Genomic DNA, 21083 nt, shown 5'->3' with positions numbered 1-21083 from the left:
TTTAAAGGTAAATTTGAGGAATATTGCCATTTTATTTTCTTATTATTTTTTTTAAAGAGAGAGAGAGAGAATTTTTTATTTTTATTTTTTTAATTTTCGGCAGTCACAACATCTTTGTTTTTGTATGTGGTGCTGAGGATCGAACCCGGGCCGCACACAGGCCAGGCGAGCGCCCTACTGCTTGAGCCACATCCCAGCCCAATGTTGCCATTTTAATAAAATCAAGTTCTATAATCTATGAGCATGAAATTCTTTATAACATTCCAATATTTTTCAATATTTTGGTTCAGTTTTCCTGACCCACACCTGGTCAGAGATATACCCTAGGTCTATAGAACATTATAGTGGTCAAAAGCACAGTTTCTGTCTAGAGTTTGACAACTCAGAGTGAAAGTCCCAGCCCTTCTTCTGACTAGCTATGTAAATATGGACAAATTATTTAACTTTTCTTAGTCTCTGTTTTCTTAAAACAAAGTATAAAGTGCAAATAATAATACATATTACACAGGATATAAAGATTAATAAACATAAATATGTGACACACTTAGCATTGCACCTGCAACGTTTTCCCTTAAGTGCACTCCACCATCTCTTTGGAATTCATTGACGTTGTATCTTGTTTCCCTCAAAATTTCTGTGCCTTCCTTAAAGATAATGAATCAAACTACTTAAAAGCTTCAGTTCATGTCTAATGGAAGAGGTTCAAAAGAAATGGCTGGTCAACTAACCAGCTCTGCTCTTCCTTTCCATATGATCTAGGTACATATCAATTAAGAAATTTTGGATTTAGTTATCCTTTTCCTCTACAGTCGGACTTCCACATACAATGATTCTTTTAAAATATAAGTCAAATCATTTAATTGTTCTGCTCAAGTCCTTCAGTAATTTCCCATCCCTCCTCCCATAACAGCCAAAAACATTGCAATAGTTTAAGAATTTAAGACTAGTAAAACCCTATGTGATCTAATACCTGACTACTCTTTGACCTCATTTCTGATACCATCCTCTGTCCTAGCCTTTCCTCAAACCTGTCAGACACATTCCCACACAGGGCCTTTGGATATGCTCATTTTGTTCTATCTGCAAATATTTTCCTATGGATATCAACTTGGCTTCTTCAGTTATAGCCTTTGGGGTCTTTGCTCAAATATTGCCAAGTAAGGCTGACCATCCTGTATAAAATAGCAAAATTATTCCTCTTATTAACTTGCTTTATTTTTCTCCCTAGCACTTATAACCCTCTGACAAATGACATATTTACTTGTTTATTTCCTTCTATAAACTGCAAGTAACATATGTTCGTGTATTTGATTCCTTTAATAGTCCCAGGCATATTTGATGCTTGTTAAATATATGCTAAATGAATGGCCTCCAAAGTTGTCTTTTCCTATAAGTAAGTAACTTCAGTAGTAAGAAGACCAACAGGGCAAGACCAAGGGAAAGGATTGCTTTCTGTCAGATGAAATGTTCTTCTTCAATCAATCAAAGGATAAATTCTACTCAAAGCTCAAACATAGCTTGACACAGTCCTGTATTTTTAAATTAACAGAATTTCAAGAAATGTTAGAATTAGCTCTAAAGTGGACAGAGATAGAACTAGAAAAAAAAAAAGAAAGGTAGAATTATCTGATTCCCACTCCCCTTTGCCCTATCCCCATAATCTATGCATTCTGTGTTTCAGAGTGGATTTATAACTTTATCATTTTGTTATTTAAAAATGGATATAATGCCACTTTACTTTTTCCACACATGGTATTTCTGTTGGTATTAAGATCTTAGGGGGCTGGGATTTGGCTCAGTGGTAGAGCACTTGCCTCAGCACCACATGAAATAATAAAGATATTGTGTTCCTCTACAACTAAAAAAAAAAAGAAGAAGAAGAAGAATTAAAAAAAAAGATCTTAAAAATTCGTTAACAAGATTGTGGTTAACTTTGCAATTAGAAAACACAGTGCCATGCCTAGGAATTGAACTACAGTTCCCAGAGTGCATCTCTTAGGAGAACTCTGGGAAGTGTGGCAGAAGTATGCTTTTTGACAACCATAGAGAACTTTATCAAGCATAGGGATTAAATTACATTTCCCAGAGTGCTTCTTTTAGGAGGATTCTGGGAGGTGTGGCAGAAGCAACAATGGTCTCTCCAGGGAAGAGAAGTTGTTTGAACTTGAACATTTGGAGTTTGCTGGTTTCTGCTGATTCTTGAGGCCTAGGAAGGCACCCCCAAAAGAATTCAGAGTGAGTACAGTAGAACAGAAATGTGCTCAGGTTCTAAGTGCAAGAAGTTATTTTATAGGGAGACATAATTAGAACTTAATAAAAGCTCTTAGTTATAGTGTTTTACAATTTAGGTTAATCTCTTCTCTGTCTTGAAGAAACCAGGGGAATGACCAGTTTTGCACTTGTGAAGCTATCTCATTAACTACAGTTCATCACTTTCTGATACCTCTCTGAAGAGTTGTTTAAAAATAGAATTTGCTAACTTCTCACTCTTTGCCTTAATTTTTTAGTTAAAGGAGGAAACACCATCTTTTAGAAAGCAAGTCAGAAGACCTTGAAATTTGTACCCCAGTGGTTCCTCAGGTCCCCATATTGTTGAGGTCTATAGTCATGCCAAGATAGATGGACTCTCTCCAGAGGGCTCTCCCAAACATCAGAGTCTTAACCTCTTCTTGGTGATAGCAACATAAAGACTTGAAATGAGCTTTTTTTGTTATGCTTTTAGGCTTTATAAATTAATCCTTCTCCTGGAAAGATGAACAGAATGAGAAATGTGTGTGACTCGTTGATTTCAGAGAGTTCAGAGAAATTGTTAATCTTAAGGTCATCATTCATTAGTTTTTGAAAAAAGTAATATTACTTTTCATTTCTATTAGGCTATGTACTTTAAAGGGAAAAAACAAAGAACAAGTCAGCCATGATAATTCAACCATAGGCTGGTAGCAGAAACTGGGCAAAACATCAGACAGCCAAGTACACTGGGCTACATAGATTCGTCAGTAGTTAAAACCGCAACCAAATAGTTCTTGCAGTTCCCAGGATCCAAAAAATACTCCAAAGGAATTCCCTTTGACTCACAGGGAATATGCTGAGGTATTTCCAGTAACAGTGGCTAAGAAATAGCCTCATTGACCAATTAGTCCCAGGAACTACTATTTTATGATACTTTCTTTTATTCAAAAGTACATACGGTTATAAAAAATGTTCAAGTGCAAACTGGACAAGGTGGCACACACCTGTAATCTCAGCAACTTGGTAGGCTGGGGCAAGAAGATCACAGTTTGAAGGCCAATTTCTGCAATTTAGCAACACCCTGTCTGAAAAGAAAAAAAAAAAAAAAGGGCGGGCGAGGGGCTAGGGTTGTGGTTCAGTGGTAGAGCACTCACCTAGCACAGGTGAGGCACTGGGTTCCATCCTCAGCACCACGTAAAGATAAATAAATAAAGGTTTTTAAAAAAAAAACGGCTGGGGATGTAGCTTAGTAGTTCAGCATCCCTGGTTTTTTAATCCCTAGTGTTGCAAAAAGAAAAAAAATTAAGTGCTGAAATGAATAAAGTAAAAATTACAAGTACCTCTTTCAGCCCTTAGAATCTCCTTCCCTCTCTCCAGAATTAGTCACTGTTAAGAGTTTGGTATGGGGCTGGGGATGTGGCTCAAGCGGTAGCGCGCTCGCCAGGCCAGGCATGCATGCAGCCCGAGTTCGATCCTCAGCACCACATACAAACAAAGATGTTGTATCCGCCGAAAACTGAAAAATAAATATTGAAATTCTCTCTCTCTTAAAAAAAAAAAAGAGTTTGGTATGTGTATTCCTAGTCATTTGAAAAATATAAACAAATACACAAATTATGTACTCTGGAATATATGTATATGTCCATTTCTTTATAAATTCATTAGACCATGCTGACCAACCAAATATTACTTACTTTTTTCCTCCAGTTTAAGGCATAACTGGCAAATAAAAATCATATATGTAATATACATACTATAACATCATATGTAAAAATTATATATGTATATATGTATATATATGCATCACACAATTTTGATACATGCATTCATTATGAAGTTATTAAATCAAACTAATCCATCACCTCACATTCTTGTGATTTATTTTTTCAATTGTAGATGAACACAATACCTTTATTTTGTTTTATTTATAAAACAAAATATTTATTTATTTACTGTGGTGCTAGGGATTGAACCCAGGGCCTTATGCAAGTACTCTACCAACTGAGCTATATCCCTAGCCCTATTTATTTTTTTACGTGGTGCTGTGGATCAAACCCAGTGCCTCACACATGCTAAGCAAGCGCTCTACCACTGAGCCACAACCCAAGCCCTTGATTTTTTTTTAATTGTAGTAAGGACACTTAAGATCTATTCTTAGTAATTTTCATATATACAATACATTAACTATAGTCATCATGCAATACAATAGATCTCCAGAATTTAATATCCTGTCTAACTTAATTATCCTGTCTAAAGTATTATTTTAGTGCTTTTGATCAACATCTCCTATTGCCCCCTTGCTTTTCTTACTTAATGATAGATTCTGAATAAACTTCCCTATTACTACATAAATATTTTTAACTGTTATATTATTTTCTATTTATTTTTAACAGCAAAGTGTGTTATTCCATTTCATTATAATTTTTAAAACATTCTTGTACATGTCCTTCTCTTCCTAGAATAAATTCCTAGAAGTAGAATTGTTAGGTGAAAGGAATGCTTATTTAACATTTTAGTAAGTATTCCTAAATGGATCTCTAAAAATATTGTTTCAATTCACATTTTCTGAATTGTATATGAACTAAAAATATTTACATCAAATATAAATATTGACTGAAAATACATTTCTCCCAATATATCACACAAATCCCTGGGTTATTAAAATGGGGATTTTACCTTTAAATACTGTCTCAAAGAGTGCTTTGCAACCCACATATCACATATTGCCTTCTGTGAAAGCTAGTTATATATTGGTATTCTCTCTCTTGCTAAAGTTTCTTGAATGTAGGAATTTTCATCCTATAAATTTTTGTGCTCCTTAAGAGAAACCCTGTATAAAGTCAATATTCAACAAATACTTTGTTGACTCCCATTGCTAAATATATTTTACCCTTGCTTAGGACATAGATTGCAGCTAAAACTATCCAAGGATTAGTCACCAGTGACTCATAATTATGCAACCAAGAAGTAGGCCTCAAACTTTACTTATTCCTTTGTAGGTTAAGGTCAAAGTTTGCTTCCCTTGGGCACAATTAAAGGGATGGCTTATTATTTAGCTGTACTGATTTTCCCATTATTTTCAGTGAAAATTTGTGATTTTTTTTTTTTTTTTTTTTTTTTTTTTTGCTGCTAATATGAAAGGTATTTTCATGGGGAAGAAAATACTACTGACATACAATTTAAAATAAACCCTGCTGGGGTTGTAGCTCATGGATAGAGCACATGCCTCGCACATGTAAGGCACTGGGTTCGATCCTTAGCACCACATAAAAAATAAATAAAGATATTGTGTCCATATTTTTAAAAAAAATCTTTTAAAAAACAAATACATAGGGGCTGAGGTTGTGGTTCAGTGGTAGAGTGCTTGCCTACCATGTCTAAGGCATTGGGTTCGATTCTCAGCACCACATATAAATAAATGACTATCAACAACTAATGAAAAAATATTTTAAAAATAAATAAATAAATAAATAAAAGGAACCATGGGGGCCATGGATGTAGCTTAGTGGTAGAGTGCTTGCTCAGCATGCCCTAAGCCCTTGATTCAATCCCCAGCATGGAAAAAATAAATAAATAATAAAAGGAACCATATTTTGCAGAACGGATTCTTCAGATACAGTTCCCCCCCCCCCCTTCTAGTGAGCTACAAAAGATAGAAACTGTCTTGGATCCATGTGAATTTATATAACTGCCTTTTGAAATATTTTCCTAGTGTCTATGATTTTATATTTTTCTTATCTGCAGAATTTCCTATTAACTCATTCCCAGAGGGATGTTGGTTTTTATGTATTCTGAGAAACTTTGTTTCATTACTATGGAGATATCCCAGGCTTTTTACTTGGTCTATTAATTAGAATAATGCTTGACATTTTAATAAATAAACTTCAAATTTTCAGTAGCCAAGCTGGATGCAGTGGTGTGTGCCTGTAGTCCCAGCTATTTGGGAGGCAGAGGCAGGAGAATCACTTGAGCCCAGGAGTTCAAGACCAGCCTAGGCAACGCAGCAAGATTCTATCAAAAAAATTCAATGGCCAGCAGTATAACTTAATAGAAGAATACATGCTCCCTGCACAAGGCCTGGTTTCAATCCCCAACACCAAAAAATAAAAATAAAATCATTTTAGTGACTTAATATGGCTGAAGCTCTTATTTCTTTTCTTTTTTTTTTTAATCTTTATTTTATTTCTTTATTTTTATGTGGTGCTGAGGATCGAACCCAGGGTCTCACACATGCTAGGCAAGTTCTCTACCACTGAGCCACAACCCCAGCCCCATCTGATTTATTTTCTTGTAGTGCTGAGGATTAAACCCAGAGCCTGTGCACACTGGGCAAGTGCTCCATCGCTGAGCTACATCATCCCTCAGCCTGTGTGGTAGAATTTTATTTCTCACTCACAAATAACCCAACCTAGAGCATTTTTGGTCAGTAGACAGCTTTTTCTCCATGTGTGAGTAAAGGATCCAACTTCACCATCTAATCTATCCTTTTCCCATGGAGTCTTACAAGGAGAAGGAGAAAAAGAGAATGGAAAAGGCATACCCACTTCATGATTGCTTCAGCCTAGACGGGACATACCACTTCCACTCATATTCAATTGTTAGGACCCAGCCTTTGTTTTCCCCACATGCAAGGAAGGAGAGAGATTTAGGCCATAGCCTGGCAGCCATCTCCCAGCAACAGTTCCACAATATGAAAGATAATTAGGTGATTCTCACAACTTATCAGCTTGGCAGAACAAATTTCAATTTTGTAGATTAAGAGAGAAGCACTGAAAAATTGAGATCCTGAGGTTAGTTAGTGGTGGAAGTGCAATGGCGAAGCCAGATCACCTGACTCTTATTTAGTTTCTCTTAATATTACAAAGCCATCCTAACCTGGCTTAAAATATAACTCTTGGTGATTCATTACTTTAATTTTCTTTAAACTCCTTTTTTTCTCTAGGGATCTCACAATGTCTCTATATTGTGGAATAGCTTTCAGAGGAAAATCCTTTTGTTGCTATAGGCTGCTGTCAACCTATGTCACTAAGTCTAGGTAAGTTGTGACTAAGCTGAGCCCTGACTATTCTGTTCTGGGCCTAATAAGTTATGAAATCTAAACATCTCAAAATCCCATTTTGAGGATTAAGTATGAAATTACCATTAAGAATGTTCAATATAAATTATTTACCATTGAAAAGATTTTAAACAAATGAAATTTCCAATAATATCTAAAATATCTCACACTCTTGAATGTAAATTCTGTTAAGATTTTGGGGCTATGGATGTGGCCCAGTGTTAGAGCACTTTCCTGACACGCATGAGGCCTGGGTGCTATCCCCAGCACCACCAAAAACATAAGGATAAGATTTTGTCTCTTTCATTATGATACCTTAGTGCATAAAACAGTGCAACTATGAAGTATTACTGAAAATATTAATACTGAAGTATTAATGAATGAATAATAAGGAAGGAGTTAAATAAATTAAAGTTCATGCATAGATGGAATAATAAACACATTAAGAACTATATTGAATAACATTTCATGAAGTTTCCTGAAAATAATGCGGATAACTCCAATACCTCCTTCCCCCCCGAAAGAACTAACCTTCAGCGAAAAGCAGACTAGAAAATAAAAACCTAGGGGCTGAGGTTGTGGCTCAGCGGTAGAGCACTTGCCTCACATGTGCAAGGCCCTGGGTTCGATCCTCAGCACCACATACAAATAAATAAAATAAGTGTATTGTGTCCAACTACAGCTAAAAACTAAATACTTTTTTAAAAAAGAAAAGTCTATAATCACACAGAAAGATGACAAAGGAATTTTTTGTCTTAGCCTGGAGAAATTTGAAATCACTAGCCTGCTCTCATAGTTTCGGGGTTTGAATGTTTGCAATCTCTGTGGTATAGCCCAAGAACCCCCACCTAATAAAGGAACTGAAGTAGTAATCCTGGACTGATAATACCCCTGGGACACCTTGCAAATCAAATGTAAAACCCTTCAGGAGCCAGACACAACCAGGCTCTCTAGTTAACCTTACCAAACTTGAGTGCCAAGTGCAAAATTAATAGGCATAAAATTCTTCATGAGCAAGAGTGAACAAACAACAAAATTGCAAAATTTTTTGATATTTTTGGACATTTAGATGTTTGTCCTTCTTACACTGAGACTCCAAAAACAATAACAAAATTATTGAGAAGTCTAAGAAATGAGAATCTTAAAGTGATTAAATGTATTTAAAATGAATTGAGGCCGGAGTTGTGGCTTAGTGGCAGAGTGCTTGCTTAGCATGCATGAGGCACTGGGTTTGATCCCCAGCACCACATAAAAAATAAACAAATAAAATAAAGGTACTGTGTCCACTTACAACTAAAAAAAAATTTAAAAAAAAATAAATAAAAATAAAATGAATCGAAAGCATGAGAAAAGAATAAAAGTCTATAAGTAAAGAAGGTTATGATATAAAAAATGTTTATATATGTTTAAGAAGAAAAGACTACAAAAGAGTAGGTATGACTGATTCTAAATATACCTATACATGCACTGATGTATAATCTTAAAGTTTGTAGAGTTCCAAAGTGTAAATAGTGATCATCTCTGGTAGGATTGCTGATTATTTCCTTTTTTAAAAAAATTGATAATTGTATATTTTCTGATTTCTAAAGAATGACTTTTTTAATGGGTATAAGAAAAAACAGCTAAAGGTTTTCTTGGTATAATTTTAGTATAGTAACTTCTATACTATTATAACTAAATGGAGAAAATGAATTATTTTAAAACACAGTTCTTTACTGAGGAGAGTATGAGTATGAGGAACTTTTGGACTTAGTTCCTGTTCCATTTGTGGGTGTTTTGCTTTTTAGGGTCATTTGGGCAGAGCACAGGTTGTACCACTCTTAACTCTTTTGTGAAAGCAACAGTGTTTGTTCCATTATTTATATTTGGTAACTTCTTGGTCATTCTACTTTGACAAACAAGGAGTCTTTACTCCCCATTCCAGGCTGCAGTCACTTAAAATGAATTTTAAAATATCACAGGTCTTAAAAGATCCAGTTTCTTTTGTCTTCTAGTTATAAAGAGCTCATTATAATTACCTTTATTACACAATCAAAATAAGTTCCTAAAAATGGCTACTGGAATGTGTTTGTCATTTTGCTTTGTATTTTCACTGTTAAGCCAATGCTCCCTACTGGTGTTACAAATGCTCCCAGATCCTACAGATTTTCTGATTTCTGTCAGTAAATCATATTTTCCACTTACTTGACAAAATATGCCATATACCTAAGAATCTGTTTTAGGGTTTTTGATAGGCAAATTTTTTTTTGTTAATTCCAAGGCCCAAAAAAGCATCTGTGTTCAGTCTCTACTAATCACATGGACCCTGACTCAATTCCCGAGGATCTTGAAGGAAGAGATCAGACCACCCTTAATAAAAGTATTGGAAAAGCCTAGAATTCCATTTTATCTCTTTCTGAGAAATCAATAAAAGGATGTTTATTTTCTCACATTTTTATTTTGGCTATTGAAAATATTGTCCTCATTAACAAGTCACATATAGGCTTCATCAGTGGTCCCTTCAAAACAGATAAGCCGCCAATAGTGTCTACTTTTGGAGCTAGATGTTTAAAGTCAGGGTACACTGAAGATAAATGTGTTTCTTATCTTTGCTCGATCAAATGAAAGCTCCTGAAGGTATAGTGTCTGCTCCTTGGCCGTCTGCAGTAATCAAGTCTGCTCCTTTCTCTAGGTATTCTTTGGTTGATGTTTCATTATGGTACCTGTTTTCCTTTCACTCCACTGCCTGTAAATTCTTGCCTCACAGTATAATATTGGCAAAGTTCCTTGAGGTTCATTCAGTAAATATTTTATTACCCTCGAGGTTCAATAAATATTTATCAAATTGAGCCATTCAGTATGCTAATGACTGAGGTGCAGAGCTGAGAAAGGCAGACTCTGCCCTTAAGAAGATCAAAGTCTTCCAGGGGAGTCAAATGAACAAATAATGTGACAGTGCACCCACAGAAGTGTGGGCAAGGGGTGCAGTAGAATGAAGAACAGAAGCAGTGATTGCCTGTAGCCACCTCAAATCCTTTATAGAGCACATCAGAATGCAAATAAATAAGTAAAGGGAAATAACCATGGTGGGAGAGGGATGCAGGAACAGAACTCTCAAAAATATATGCTATGCTAGTAAGTATGGTCTTGTAATGGCTTAATTATTTCCCAAATGCAGGTATTTATTTGAACTGAAAGAAGATGATGATGCATGCAGAAAAGCCCAGCAGACAGGAGCATTTTACCTCTTTCATAGCCTGGCTCCTTTGCTTCAGCCATCAGGACATCAATACCTGGTCCCCTGGCTTAACCTATTAGGTAAGCCCAATGCGGACGAGTAGAGTAGATCACCTGTGGCCACTAAGCAGAATTCAGTCCATATTGGATCTCAGAGAAATATTCTTGAACTTTAGCATCCAAATTTTTCAAACAGCTTCTGCATCTCAAGCTTTTACAGCTGCTTCTGCCAATTAGTCATTTATTGTATGGACAACCTTAGTTGACCAGTCAAATATTAGGTGATGATATGAACTCTGATATTTTAAACCAGAGGTCAACAAAACTGCTATGAAATGGAACCTGCTGCCTGTTTTGTAAAAACATTTGTTTTTTCAGTGCTGGGGACTGAACCCAGGGCCTCATACATGCTGAACACACTCTGCCATTGGACTACATCCTCAGCCCCTATAAATAAATTTTTACTGGAACAGAGCCACAGTTATTCGTTGACATACTGTCCATGGCTGCTTTTGCCACACAATGGCAGCTGAGTATTGTGACAGACTGTATGACTCACAAAGCCTGAATTAATTAGTATCTCTTTATAGAGAAATTTTGCCAACCTCTGCCTTACACTGGTGATTTCCAGCTTCCATGGAGTTGTAATTGTTTTACTGTTTAAAATTTGCATCCTTTCTTAGTTTTTACTAGATAAAATTTGCATCCTTTCTTAGTTTTTACTAGATTTTTGTACTGGGGATTGAACTCATGGGCACTCTGTTGCTGAGCCACATTCCCAGCCTGATTTTGTATTTTATTTAGAGACAATGTCTCACTGAGTTGCATAGTACCTCATTTTTGCTGAGGCTAGCTTTGAGCTCATGATCTTCCTGCCTCAGCTTCCTGAGACACTAGGATTACAGGCATGTGTCTCCTAAGATCAAAATTTAAAGTGAATTAAAATTAATTTGTTTAGAGAACTCTTTTTTAGTGTGTATAAATATAGATATCTAAGCAGTTGGGATTTAGTGTTTTTGTTTTTTTTTAATGGGATCTCAATATCTTACTATGTTGCCCAGGTTGGCCTTGAGCACCTGGGCTCAAACAATCCTCCTGCCTCAGCCTCCTGAGTACCTGGGACTATAAACCTGTACTATAGCACCCAGCTGGGATTGGATATTCAAATATTAACTTTCAGTTTTATATTGATACATAAATATAACAAGTCACTATATACTGGCTAACTTCTAAATACATTGCCAGTAAATTTCTGTCATGGGTCAGATGTTGGAGTACTTGCATAGGTAGTTTCCAACAAATACAAGGGCTCCACTTGAAAGCAGTAAACATTTTTTTCAATGCCTAAAGAAGTTGACTGTCACTCATTTTATGAATGAAGAGGTATGTTCCTTGCATCGTACAATCGTAAACAGAGTTATACAGAATTCCTCAGATTGCCATTGAGAAATTGGAGGCCAAAGAAGTGATTAACCAATGAATGTTATACAGCTAATTAGCTTCAGAGCAGTGACTTTAAGCACAGTTGGCCTCCATATCCTCAAATAACTGTGGATGCCAAAAAAAATTTTTTTTAAATTGTGACTGTGCTGAACATGTATGGACTTTTTTTTGTTATTTTCCCCTAAACCATACAGAATAACAACTGTTTACTTAACATTTGTAGTGTATTGGTGATTGCAAGTAATATAGAGATGATTTAAAGTTTATGGAAGGATATACATAGGTTATATATAAATACTATACCATTTTATATAAGAGACTTAAGCATCTGCAGATTTTGGTATCTGTAGGTGGTTCTATAATCAGTCCCCACAAATACTGAGGGGCAACTGGATAGCTAAAGTAGATGATTTTCTGTAAGTCTAATCTGGCTTCGGTGATATTATTGAAACTCTTGTTTTTGTTTGTTTGTTTGTTGTGTGTGTATGTTATGTTTCTTAGAGTTGGAAAGGCTCCTGGGTAAGTTTGGACAGGATGCACAGAGAATAGAAGATTCAGTGCTGATTGGATGCTCTGGACAGCATGAAGCATGGTTTGCTCTGGATCTAGGTCTGAATAGCTCCTCTTCCACATATGGTACATAACACTTTCTAGTGGGTACTTCTCAGCAATTCTCAGACTTTGAGATTTCACAAAATAATATTTCAAGAAAAATTTTAGGAGTACAAAAGTTATCAACTTTTAATTTTTTTTTAGTAAGGTCATAAAATTTCTATCATTTAAAAGAAAATAAAGGACATTTTTAATGTTTGCTTTCTAAGCTAAGTGGTGAGTACACAGATATTTATTGTATTTTCTCCATACCTTTATACATTCTTTGCATTTATGCACTTTAATATATCATACATAGATGGGATATAATTTCTCATTTTTCTGAATGTACATGTTGTAGACACATTTTAAGTCTTAAATATTTTATAAGAAATGTTTTGAAATTCATATCATCATAGTATTGCTCTTACCAATGAACAGAAATGAGTGTTACCATGGGGTAGATCTGGGTCCCCAGACCATCAGGTGGGAACCACTCTGCTCTAGATTTATGGCTCCTATCAAACTTTCCTTCTCTCTTTAAGGGTCTGTGTGTAAATGTAATGATGCTGGAATGAGGTTCAGAGAGGAATTTAGAGGTCATTTCATCTCTTTTCTAGGGAGAGTTTGTGGCTAATTCAAATGAGTTTATTGCCTTGAAGAGGATCTTGAGAAATACTATGCTCTAATGTTTCCCAAACTAGCCTGACCATAAGAATCACCTGGTGCTTGTTAAATAAAGAAAGAAAGAATTCTGGGCCTCACTCCACACCTGCCGCTTCAAAATCTCCAGGTAGGAGCTTGAGAACCTGTATATTTTTTACTTTTCCCAGTTGAGTCTTATTAGACAAGTTTGGGAAACACTGATCTATCAAGATAGACTGGGGTAGGGGCTCAGAGACAAATTTGACATTTGTTTAATTTCCTTCTCTCTTCTGATTTTCTAGCCTCCTTACCAAAATCTGAATTGGAGACGGAACTCAAGGGGTCTTTCGTTGAGCTGAGGAAGGCTCTCTTTCAACTGAATCCAGTGGATTCCTCCTTGTTATTCACGGTAGGTTCTGATTTATCAATTCTGTAAGAAATTTAATAAAGTTGGGTCAAATCCATGTGTGCTACACAAGACTAGAGTGACATTTGATTTCTTCTTTTGTGGATCATAGCCCTGCCTACAAATTTTGGCAGGATAGTGTGTTGTAGGAAGTTTGCTGCTGCTTCTTTATTTTACCCTTGTTTTTGGCTATCAAGTTGCTATCAAGGCTCTTTTCTCCTAAGGACATGCAGATCTATGGCAAGAGAGTCCATCAGCCTCATAAACATTATTATTGGCCCACCGAAGGACATACAGAATGTCTTTAGCCTGAGAAATAATTTTTGAATTGTTTTAATAACTTGTCCTCACTGCTTTAGATTCTACTTCATTTGGCATTTTGATTGTCTATTTGATTTAAAAACTCTGAACACTTAGTTGCAAAAAAAAAAAAAAAATCCAGCCTATTAAAGAGAAATACATGGGGGTGTTCACCTATACTGAAAATGTTTTCTTTTTAAGCTGGTCATGAATACATAGGTGCTTATTATCTTTTTATATTTTATTTAATAATCATAATACACTCTGTGCTTCCTTTTATTCATATTTCTGATGCTAGGGGAATATATCCAGATAGTTTCCTTATCTTAAACAGTTAGTAACCAGTTAAAGATAGTGAAGTAGAAAGGGATTAGCATTTCCCTCTACGTTGCTCTAGATACCAGGCCCAATGTTGTTGTGGATGAACCTTATTCTCTCCAAATGAAACCAGGCCCCTCTGTGTATTTCTAGGCTCAATCTCTTCTCCGTTGGCATGATGATCATCAGTTCTGCAGCAGAAGTGGGCAGCCCACCAAAAAGAACATGGCTGGCAGCAAGCGTGTGTGTTCTTCCAATAAGATAATCTATTATCCACAGGTAAGGGTTGCTTTAAGGAAACAGTAATCCAAGAAGGCTGTGAGTTACACTGTCCTGGGGAAGGAAGCCTGTACAATCAAAATGCTTCCTTAGCTGGACACGATAATGCATGCCTGTAATCTCAGTGGTTAGGGAGGCTGAGACAGGAGGATTGAGAGTTCAAAGCCAACCTCAGCAATTTAGCAAGGCCCTAATCAACCCGGTGAGACCCTAAATAAAATACAAATAGGGGCTAGGGATGTGGCTCAGTGGAAAAAGGCTTCCTTAATTATCTATTCCTTCTGCCCAGTTAGCAGGCCCCAAAGTGCCAGTGTCTAATTTCTGTTCTCCTTCTCTAGATGGCTCCTGTGGTGATCACTCTGGTGTCTGATGGGACCCGATGTCTGCTTGCCCGCCAGCACTCCTTTCCCAAGGGACTATATTCTGCTTTGGCAGGTTTTTGTGATATAGGTAAGAAGTGTCGGGGGATATACAGGTGATAGTGGGGGACAGAAAATCTTATTAATAGTAGACATTTCTCTGTTTTGTTACCATACTTCTTTGAATCTCAAGCACCATCTTTCCTTTTATATCAAGAAAACTGCCTTCTGGCATTATGAATTTCCAATATTGTGTTAGGCAAAATTTCAAACACAGCATAGTTAAGAAGATTACATAGTGAACACCCATTCAGCTACTACCTAGAGTCAATACTTATTTATGCCACTAATTTTATTGCATATCCATTCATCTATCCATCAGTTCATTTTATCTCTGATGTACAGATTGTGGACCTAGTATGCTTTTCTCTAAATACTTCAGCATGCATAATACTAACTAAGATTTCCATATTTATTACAGGGTTGTTGTTTGTTTTCTTTCTTAGTTTATTGGAGAAAAACTTAAAAATGGTGAAAAGTGAGATTTTTATTAAAGGTGAGGGCAGTAGTAGCCTCTCCCATTGAAGCCCTTATATAATATAGTTATAATATATAACTATACTAGGAGCTGGGTGCGGTGGCACACGCCTGCAATCCCAGCAGCTTGGGAGGCTGAGGCAGGAGGATCACAAGTTCAAAACCAGCCTCAGCAACTTAGTGAGGCACTAAACAACTTAGTGACATCCTGTCTCTAAAATATTTTTTTTAAGTGTGGAGGATATGGTTCAGTGGTTAAGCAGTCCTGGGTTCAATCCCTGGTACCAAAAAAAAAAAAAAAAAGTGTGTATGTGTGTATATATAATCTATCTATCTATCTATCTATCTATCTATATATATATATATATATATATATAGAGAGAGAGAGAGAGAGAGAGAGACACACACACACACACACACACTCAGATATTGAGGACCTCCCAAGAGTATTTTATTGAGACTTTAGAGCCAGTTTTTTACTCTCTTCACAATGGGCTATCATGGTACAGAAATATGATGCAAACTTCCGGCTCCAGAACTGTCCTGAATTAATCTGAGTTCTTGCAGGTGAAAGTGTGGAAGATGCTGTCCGAAGGGAAGTTGCAGAGGAGGTGGGACTGGAGTTGGAAAGACTAGAGTACTCTGCATCCCAGCATTGGCCCTTTCCTAACAGCTCACTCATGATTGCTTGTCATGCAACCGTGAAACCAGGACAGACAGAGGTAAATTCTTATCTTTCATTTACTCTGGGATATTTCCTTTGCTTCATCCAATCTGCTGGTCTGCAAGTAGTCAGTGAGCTAGTGAGTGAGTCTAGTCCAGTGGGTGTAGATTATACAGTGATATGTAAGATTCGATTTATACCCTCAAGGAATTTGCATTCTAGTAAAGGAAACCAATAATTGCCACTCTCCCTTGCACATATATCAATCATAAGACAATTTCTTTATATTTTTAACTATTGAGGTATAATTAGCATATAAAAAGCTATAGATATTTAATATACCCAACTTGATGGGTATATTTAGATAAATATACCCCATGAAGCCACCAATTAATCTTTATGAATGTCATCAACTTACCCATCATTTCCAAAAGTTTCCTCTCGTCTCCTTTGTTTTTTTTTTCTTTTGTGGTAAGAGCCATTTACAAAAGATCTATCCTTTTAGCAAATTTTAATATATTCAAAATAGTACTGTTAACTATAGGCCCTATGTTGTACAGGTCTCCAGAACTTATATTGTATATTATTTTATATTTTGTGTATTTATTTTATGTTCTTTGACCAACACCTCTCTATATTCCCTTCCCTCCAGCCACTCCACTCTTTATTTCTATGTATTTGACTCTTATATTCCACATGTAAGATCACACAGAATTTGTCTTTCTGTATTTGGTTTATTCCACTTAGCCTGCCCTCCAATCCATCACCTTGTTGCAAATGCAGGATTTCCTTCTTGTTTAAGACTCAATAATATTGCATCATCTGTATATGCCACATTTTCTTTATTCATTCCTTAATAGACATTTTAGTTGTTTCCGTATCCTGGATATTGTGAACATAGGAGTTCAGATATTCCTTCAAGAGACAGATTTCATTTCATTTAGATATATACCCAGAAGTAGTATTCCTGGATTAAATGATCATTTTCCTTTGTTGCCAGCTATTATCAGGTATGAGGTGATACCTCACCATGGTTTTAATTTGCATTTCCCTGGTGATAAGTACCATTGAACATTTTTTTATATATCTTTTGTCCATTTGTATTTCTTCATTGGAGAAATGCCTATTTAGGCATTTTGCCCATTTTTAATTGGGTTATTTGCTGTTGAATTGTAAGAGTTCCTTACATATTTCGGATATTAACTCCTTATCATATAAATGGTCTGCAAATATTTCCTCCCATTCTGTAGAGTGCCTTTTCATTTTATTGTTTCGTTTCCTGTGCAGAAGCTTTTTTAAAATTTTTAAAATTTATATATGACAGCAGAATGCATTAGGAGTTTTATTACACATGTAGAGCACAATTTTTCATATCTCTGGTTGTATACAAAGTATATTCACACCAATTCATGTCTTCAAACATGTACTTTGGATAATAATGATCATCATGTTCCACCATCATTTCTAACCCCATGCCCCCTCCCTTCCCCTCCAACCCTCTGCCCTATCTAGAGTTCATCTATTTGCAGAAGCTTTTTTGTTTGATATAATCCTATTTTTGCTTTTGTTGCCTGGCTTTTGATGTCTTATCTACAAACTCATTGCCCAGTCCGGGGTCTAGATGCTCATTCTCTATGTTTTTTTTTTCTTTTTTCTTTTTTTTTTAAAGAGAGAGTGAGAGAGAGAGAGAGAGCATTTTTTAATATTTATTTTTTAGTTCTCAGCGGACACAACATCTTTGTTTGTATGTGGTGCTGAGGATCGAACCCGGGCCGCACGCATGCCAGGCGAGTGCGCTACCGCTTGAGCCACATCCCCAGCCCCCTATGTTTTCTTTTAAGTGGTTTATGGTTTCAAGTTTTGCAGTTAAGTCTTTAATCCATTTTGAGAGTTTTGTTGTTGTTGTTATTGTTGTTTTGTTTTTTGGTATCTGGTGCATGAGTAAGGATCCAATTTCATTCTTTTTGCAGTTGTTTCAACATCATTTATCTGATAAAATTTTATTTTTCATCTTTAGATTATACTAGTACCTTAAATAATAGGCATAAAATACATATATCAAATTTAATGACCGATTTTAGGATTCATCTCATTGCTCAAGTTAGTCAGGATCTTGGGGGCTAATGATATAAAATTATAGGAACTTCTGGTTTAAAGGTGCTTAGATGTTGTCTTATCTAAGCTCATCTCACTCATTTTCATCTGTGGCATCTCTGATAATAGCACTGCGGTCCTTGTGAGCCAAAGTGTGCCCATTATGTGCTTTGATTTTTATAGAATATTCTGTTTTGATTTCCTGTGGACAAAGTTTGCATTTGTTTGCTTCCTGCAAAGAAGACACTGTGCTTTTGATTACCATTAACCCTTAATCTTTACAAAAAATAGTAATATTTGTAAGTTCTCTTTTAATTCAATCATACAATCAATGGAGGCACAAAGTAAAACAAGTATTATTCATAATTTACCACTCAGTGTTAACCACTACTCTTGATATTTTAGTATTTGTACTTCCAGACTTGGTGGGGAGGGGCTTGCTTTGAACCCAGGGTCTCCTGCATATGAAGCACATGCAGAACCACTGAGCTATATATACTCCTAGCCTTATATTTTCAGGATTTTTTTTAAAGTATCCTATTTTTAAAAAACTGTTATTTTTTCAAATGCATTTAGGTCTCATTCCTAGTTGTACTTCTCTTGTGTCTGGGTCATATCTAGAACTGAGTTTCATTTAACCTGTAGATCCCAGGTGTTACCTTCCAAGGTAATCATTTTCTTATTTTTGGCCATAGTCTTTTAAAATTTTATAGTTCCTAATCTTACTTTGTTTTATCCTCATGTCTTTCAGATCCAGGTGAACTTGAGAGAACTAGAGGCAGCTGCCTGGTTCAGTTATGCTGAGGTGGCTGCAGCCCTGAAGAGAAAGGGCACCTATATTCAGCAACAGAATCAGAGTTTTCCATTTCTCTTGCCCCCAAAGTTAGCCATTGCCCACCAACTGATTAAGGAGTGGGTGGAAAAACATGCCTGTTCCCTGCCTAATTAGCCCAGGTAAAGCCATTGAGATCCCTCCTTGGATTGCTGAAGGACATACCAGAGATCCATTATAAAGGTGAGGTAACACAAGAGGAAGGACAACCTCAAGCTAACCCACAGCAAGACAGCTGTATCAGCAATGTTAATGAAAAAAGTTTCTAATAATGGGCCCTCAAGAATGCCAGTGTAAGCTGCTATGGTGGTGCAGGCCTGTGGTCCCAGCTACCTGGGAACATGAGGCAGGAGGATCACTTGAGCCCAGGAGTTTGGGGCTAACCTGGGCAACATAATGGAACTCCTATTTTTAAAAGAATGCCATTGTGATAGGAAAAACAGATGAGATGTCAACTATAAAAATCAGAGGGAAGCATGAAGATTAGTGTGGATGTAGACCTTTGATCACTCATTTTCTCTCAGGCCTTAGGAGCAAACATCTGGTACATGGCTTGTTAATGCTGTGTTTCCTGTCTGCCAAAATGTACCTGGGGTAATTTTGGTGAAAATCTTTATTTTAGTACTGAAAATATGTAGCAAGTTTCAAATCACTACTGAGTTACTTTTTATCCCCCAGAATTATGAAAAATTGTGCAATATAACATTTCTGAATTTGTGTACAGGTACATTCTTATATATGGTAATCAAATAAAAATTGTATTTCTTTAAGTCATCTGAAAGGCCGAGGAAGGAGGGAACTCGGATCTTCCTGGGAGTACTCTGCCATAAATCAGAGGTAGTGAGGTTCTGTTGAGGTAGTTGAATCTCAGAGGGGCTCAAGATGATTAAACACTATTTTTGTGTTCTCAGCTCTGTGGCTTGTTCAATTTGTGAATCAGTGAAAGGACTACCAGTTTGCCATGCTTGTTTTCCTAAGTGTAAAAGAACCACTGTCATTTACATACCCAGAAAGTGCTGATTAATTTCAGTTAAAGGATTAGCAAGGATAAGCAAAGGTCAACCTGAACCATTTCTTGAGATTTATGGGATAAACCAAATTTAGGATAACTCATCATTCATATAGGCTGATCTATACCTTGTCATAAGTGAGGAGTGTATTTGGGAAAAATAAAATGTATTTCCACACCTTTGCTCAGATGTATTTTTTTTCCTATTCTATGAATTAAGAATTTTAAAACATGAGGATGGGAATGGGTAGGAAAGATCCCTTTTTGATGTGACAATAAAATGTTTTAAGTGTACTTTCCAAGTCTGCAGCACAATTGAAACAGTGTGTAGAAGAGATGCTTTTAGAGGCCAGGACTGGGGCTGTGGCTCAGTGGTAGCGTGTTTGCCTGGCATGTGTGAGGCACTGGGTTCGATTCTCAGCACCACATATAAATAAATGAATAAATAAAGAAAGGTCCATCAACAATAAAAAAAAAAAGAATAACTGTGGAAAGAGCCATTTCTTCAGATGATTCTAGGCATTAATTTATGACTAAAAGGCACAAGCCCCAGAGACCCTTAAGATTATTCACACATTGATGTCCCACAGGACTAAGCAAAAGAGATTCTAGAATTAGAAAAGTTGGAGAAATGAACTTCCTTTTGACTCCAAAGGGTCATTGCTATCTTCCCTGCCAGCAAACCATCAATGCTTTGGGGAAATCAAAGTGCCTTTATCCACTGTCCTTGAGGGATAAAATGTGATGGGACTTTATTGTCCTGTTAGATTGGCATTTTGCCTTTCCCTGGGGTGAACCCAGTATGTAGAAAGGAAATGTACTTAGGAAAGAGGACCAGAGATTTCTTCATATCTTGTAATCAGAAGAAAACAGTTCAGGGTCCATGTGTATTACTGTCTGCCAATCATTTCCATTTCTGTGGGTGTGTTTGTGAGCACATGTGCACACATTCCCCATCTGAAATACCAGTAGAAAGGGTAGTGTGCAGGGTTCCGGTTATGAGTTTCTCAAACTTACCCTGGAATAACTGCTTTTTGATTAATGCGGTTTTGGTTTTGTTTGTTTGTTTGTTTGTTTTTTGGAAAAGAAAAGACTAACAGTCACA

General features: G+C 36.4%; 1 protein-coding gene across 1 annotated transcript; it reads left to right on the top strand.

Annotated features, from left to right (window-relative positions):
• The first annotated feature begins 2113 nt into the window (after positions 1-2113).
• Nudt13 (nudix hydrolase 13) lies at positions 2114-20161 on the top strand. The gene is made up of 9 exons (XM_027931286.2): positions 2114-2235; positions 7172-7264; positions 10443-10582; positions 12446-12580; positions 13483-13589; positions 14358-14483; positions 14822-14933; positions 15947-16101; positions 18889-20161. The coding sequence occupies exons 2-9, from the start codon at positions 7182-7184 to the stop codon at positions 19084-19086; spliced, it is 1056 nt and encodes a 351-aa protein (XP_027787087.2). The 5' UTR covers positions 2114-2235; positions 7172-7181; the 3' UTR covers positions 19087-20161.
• The last annotated feature ends 922 nt before the right edge of the window (positions 20162-21083 follow it).

The sequence above is a fragment of the Marmota flaviventris genome, chromosome 4 (assembly GCF_047511675.1).
Source record: "Marmota flaviventris isolate mMarFla1 chromosome 4, mMarFla1.hap1, whole genome shotgun sequence".
Lineage (NCBI taxonomy): Eukaryota > Metazoa > Chordata > Mammalia > Rodentia > Sciuridae > Marmota > Marmota flaviventris.
The sequence above is the reverse complement of the archived record's forward strand: the minus strand, read 5'-3'. Positions and strand labels throughout refer to the sequence as shown.

Coding starts and splice junctions, on each gene's coding strand:
- Nudt13 (XM_027931286.2), top strand. CDS start 7,182: ATGTCTCTATATTGTGGAATAGCTTTCAGAGGAAAATCCTTTTGTTGC. Junction 12,581..13,482: donor TAGCTCCTCTTCCACATATG/GTACATAACACT, acceptor CTGATTTTCTAG/CCTCCTTACCAAAATCTGAA. Junction 16,102..18,888: donor TGAAACCAGGACAGACAGAG/GTAAATTCTTAT, acceptor CATGTCTTTCAG/ATCCAGGTGAACTTGAGAGA.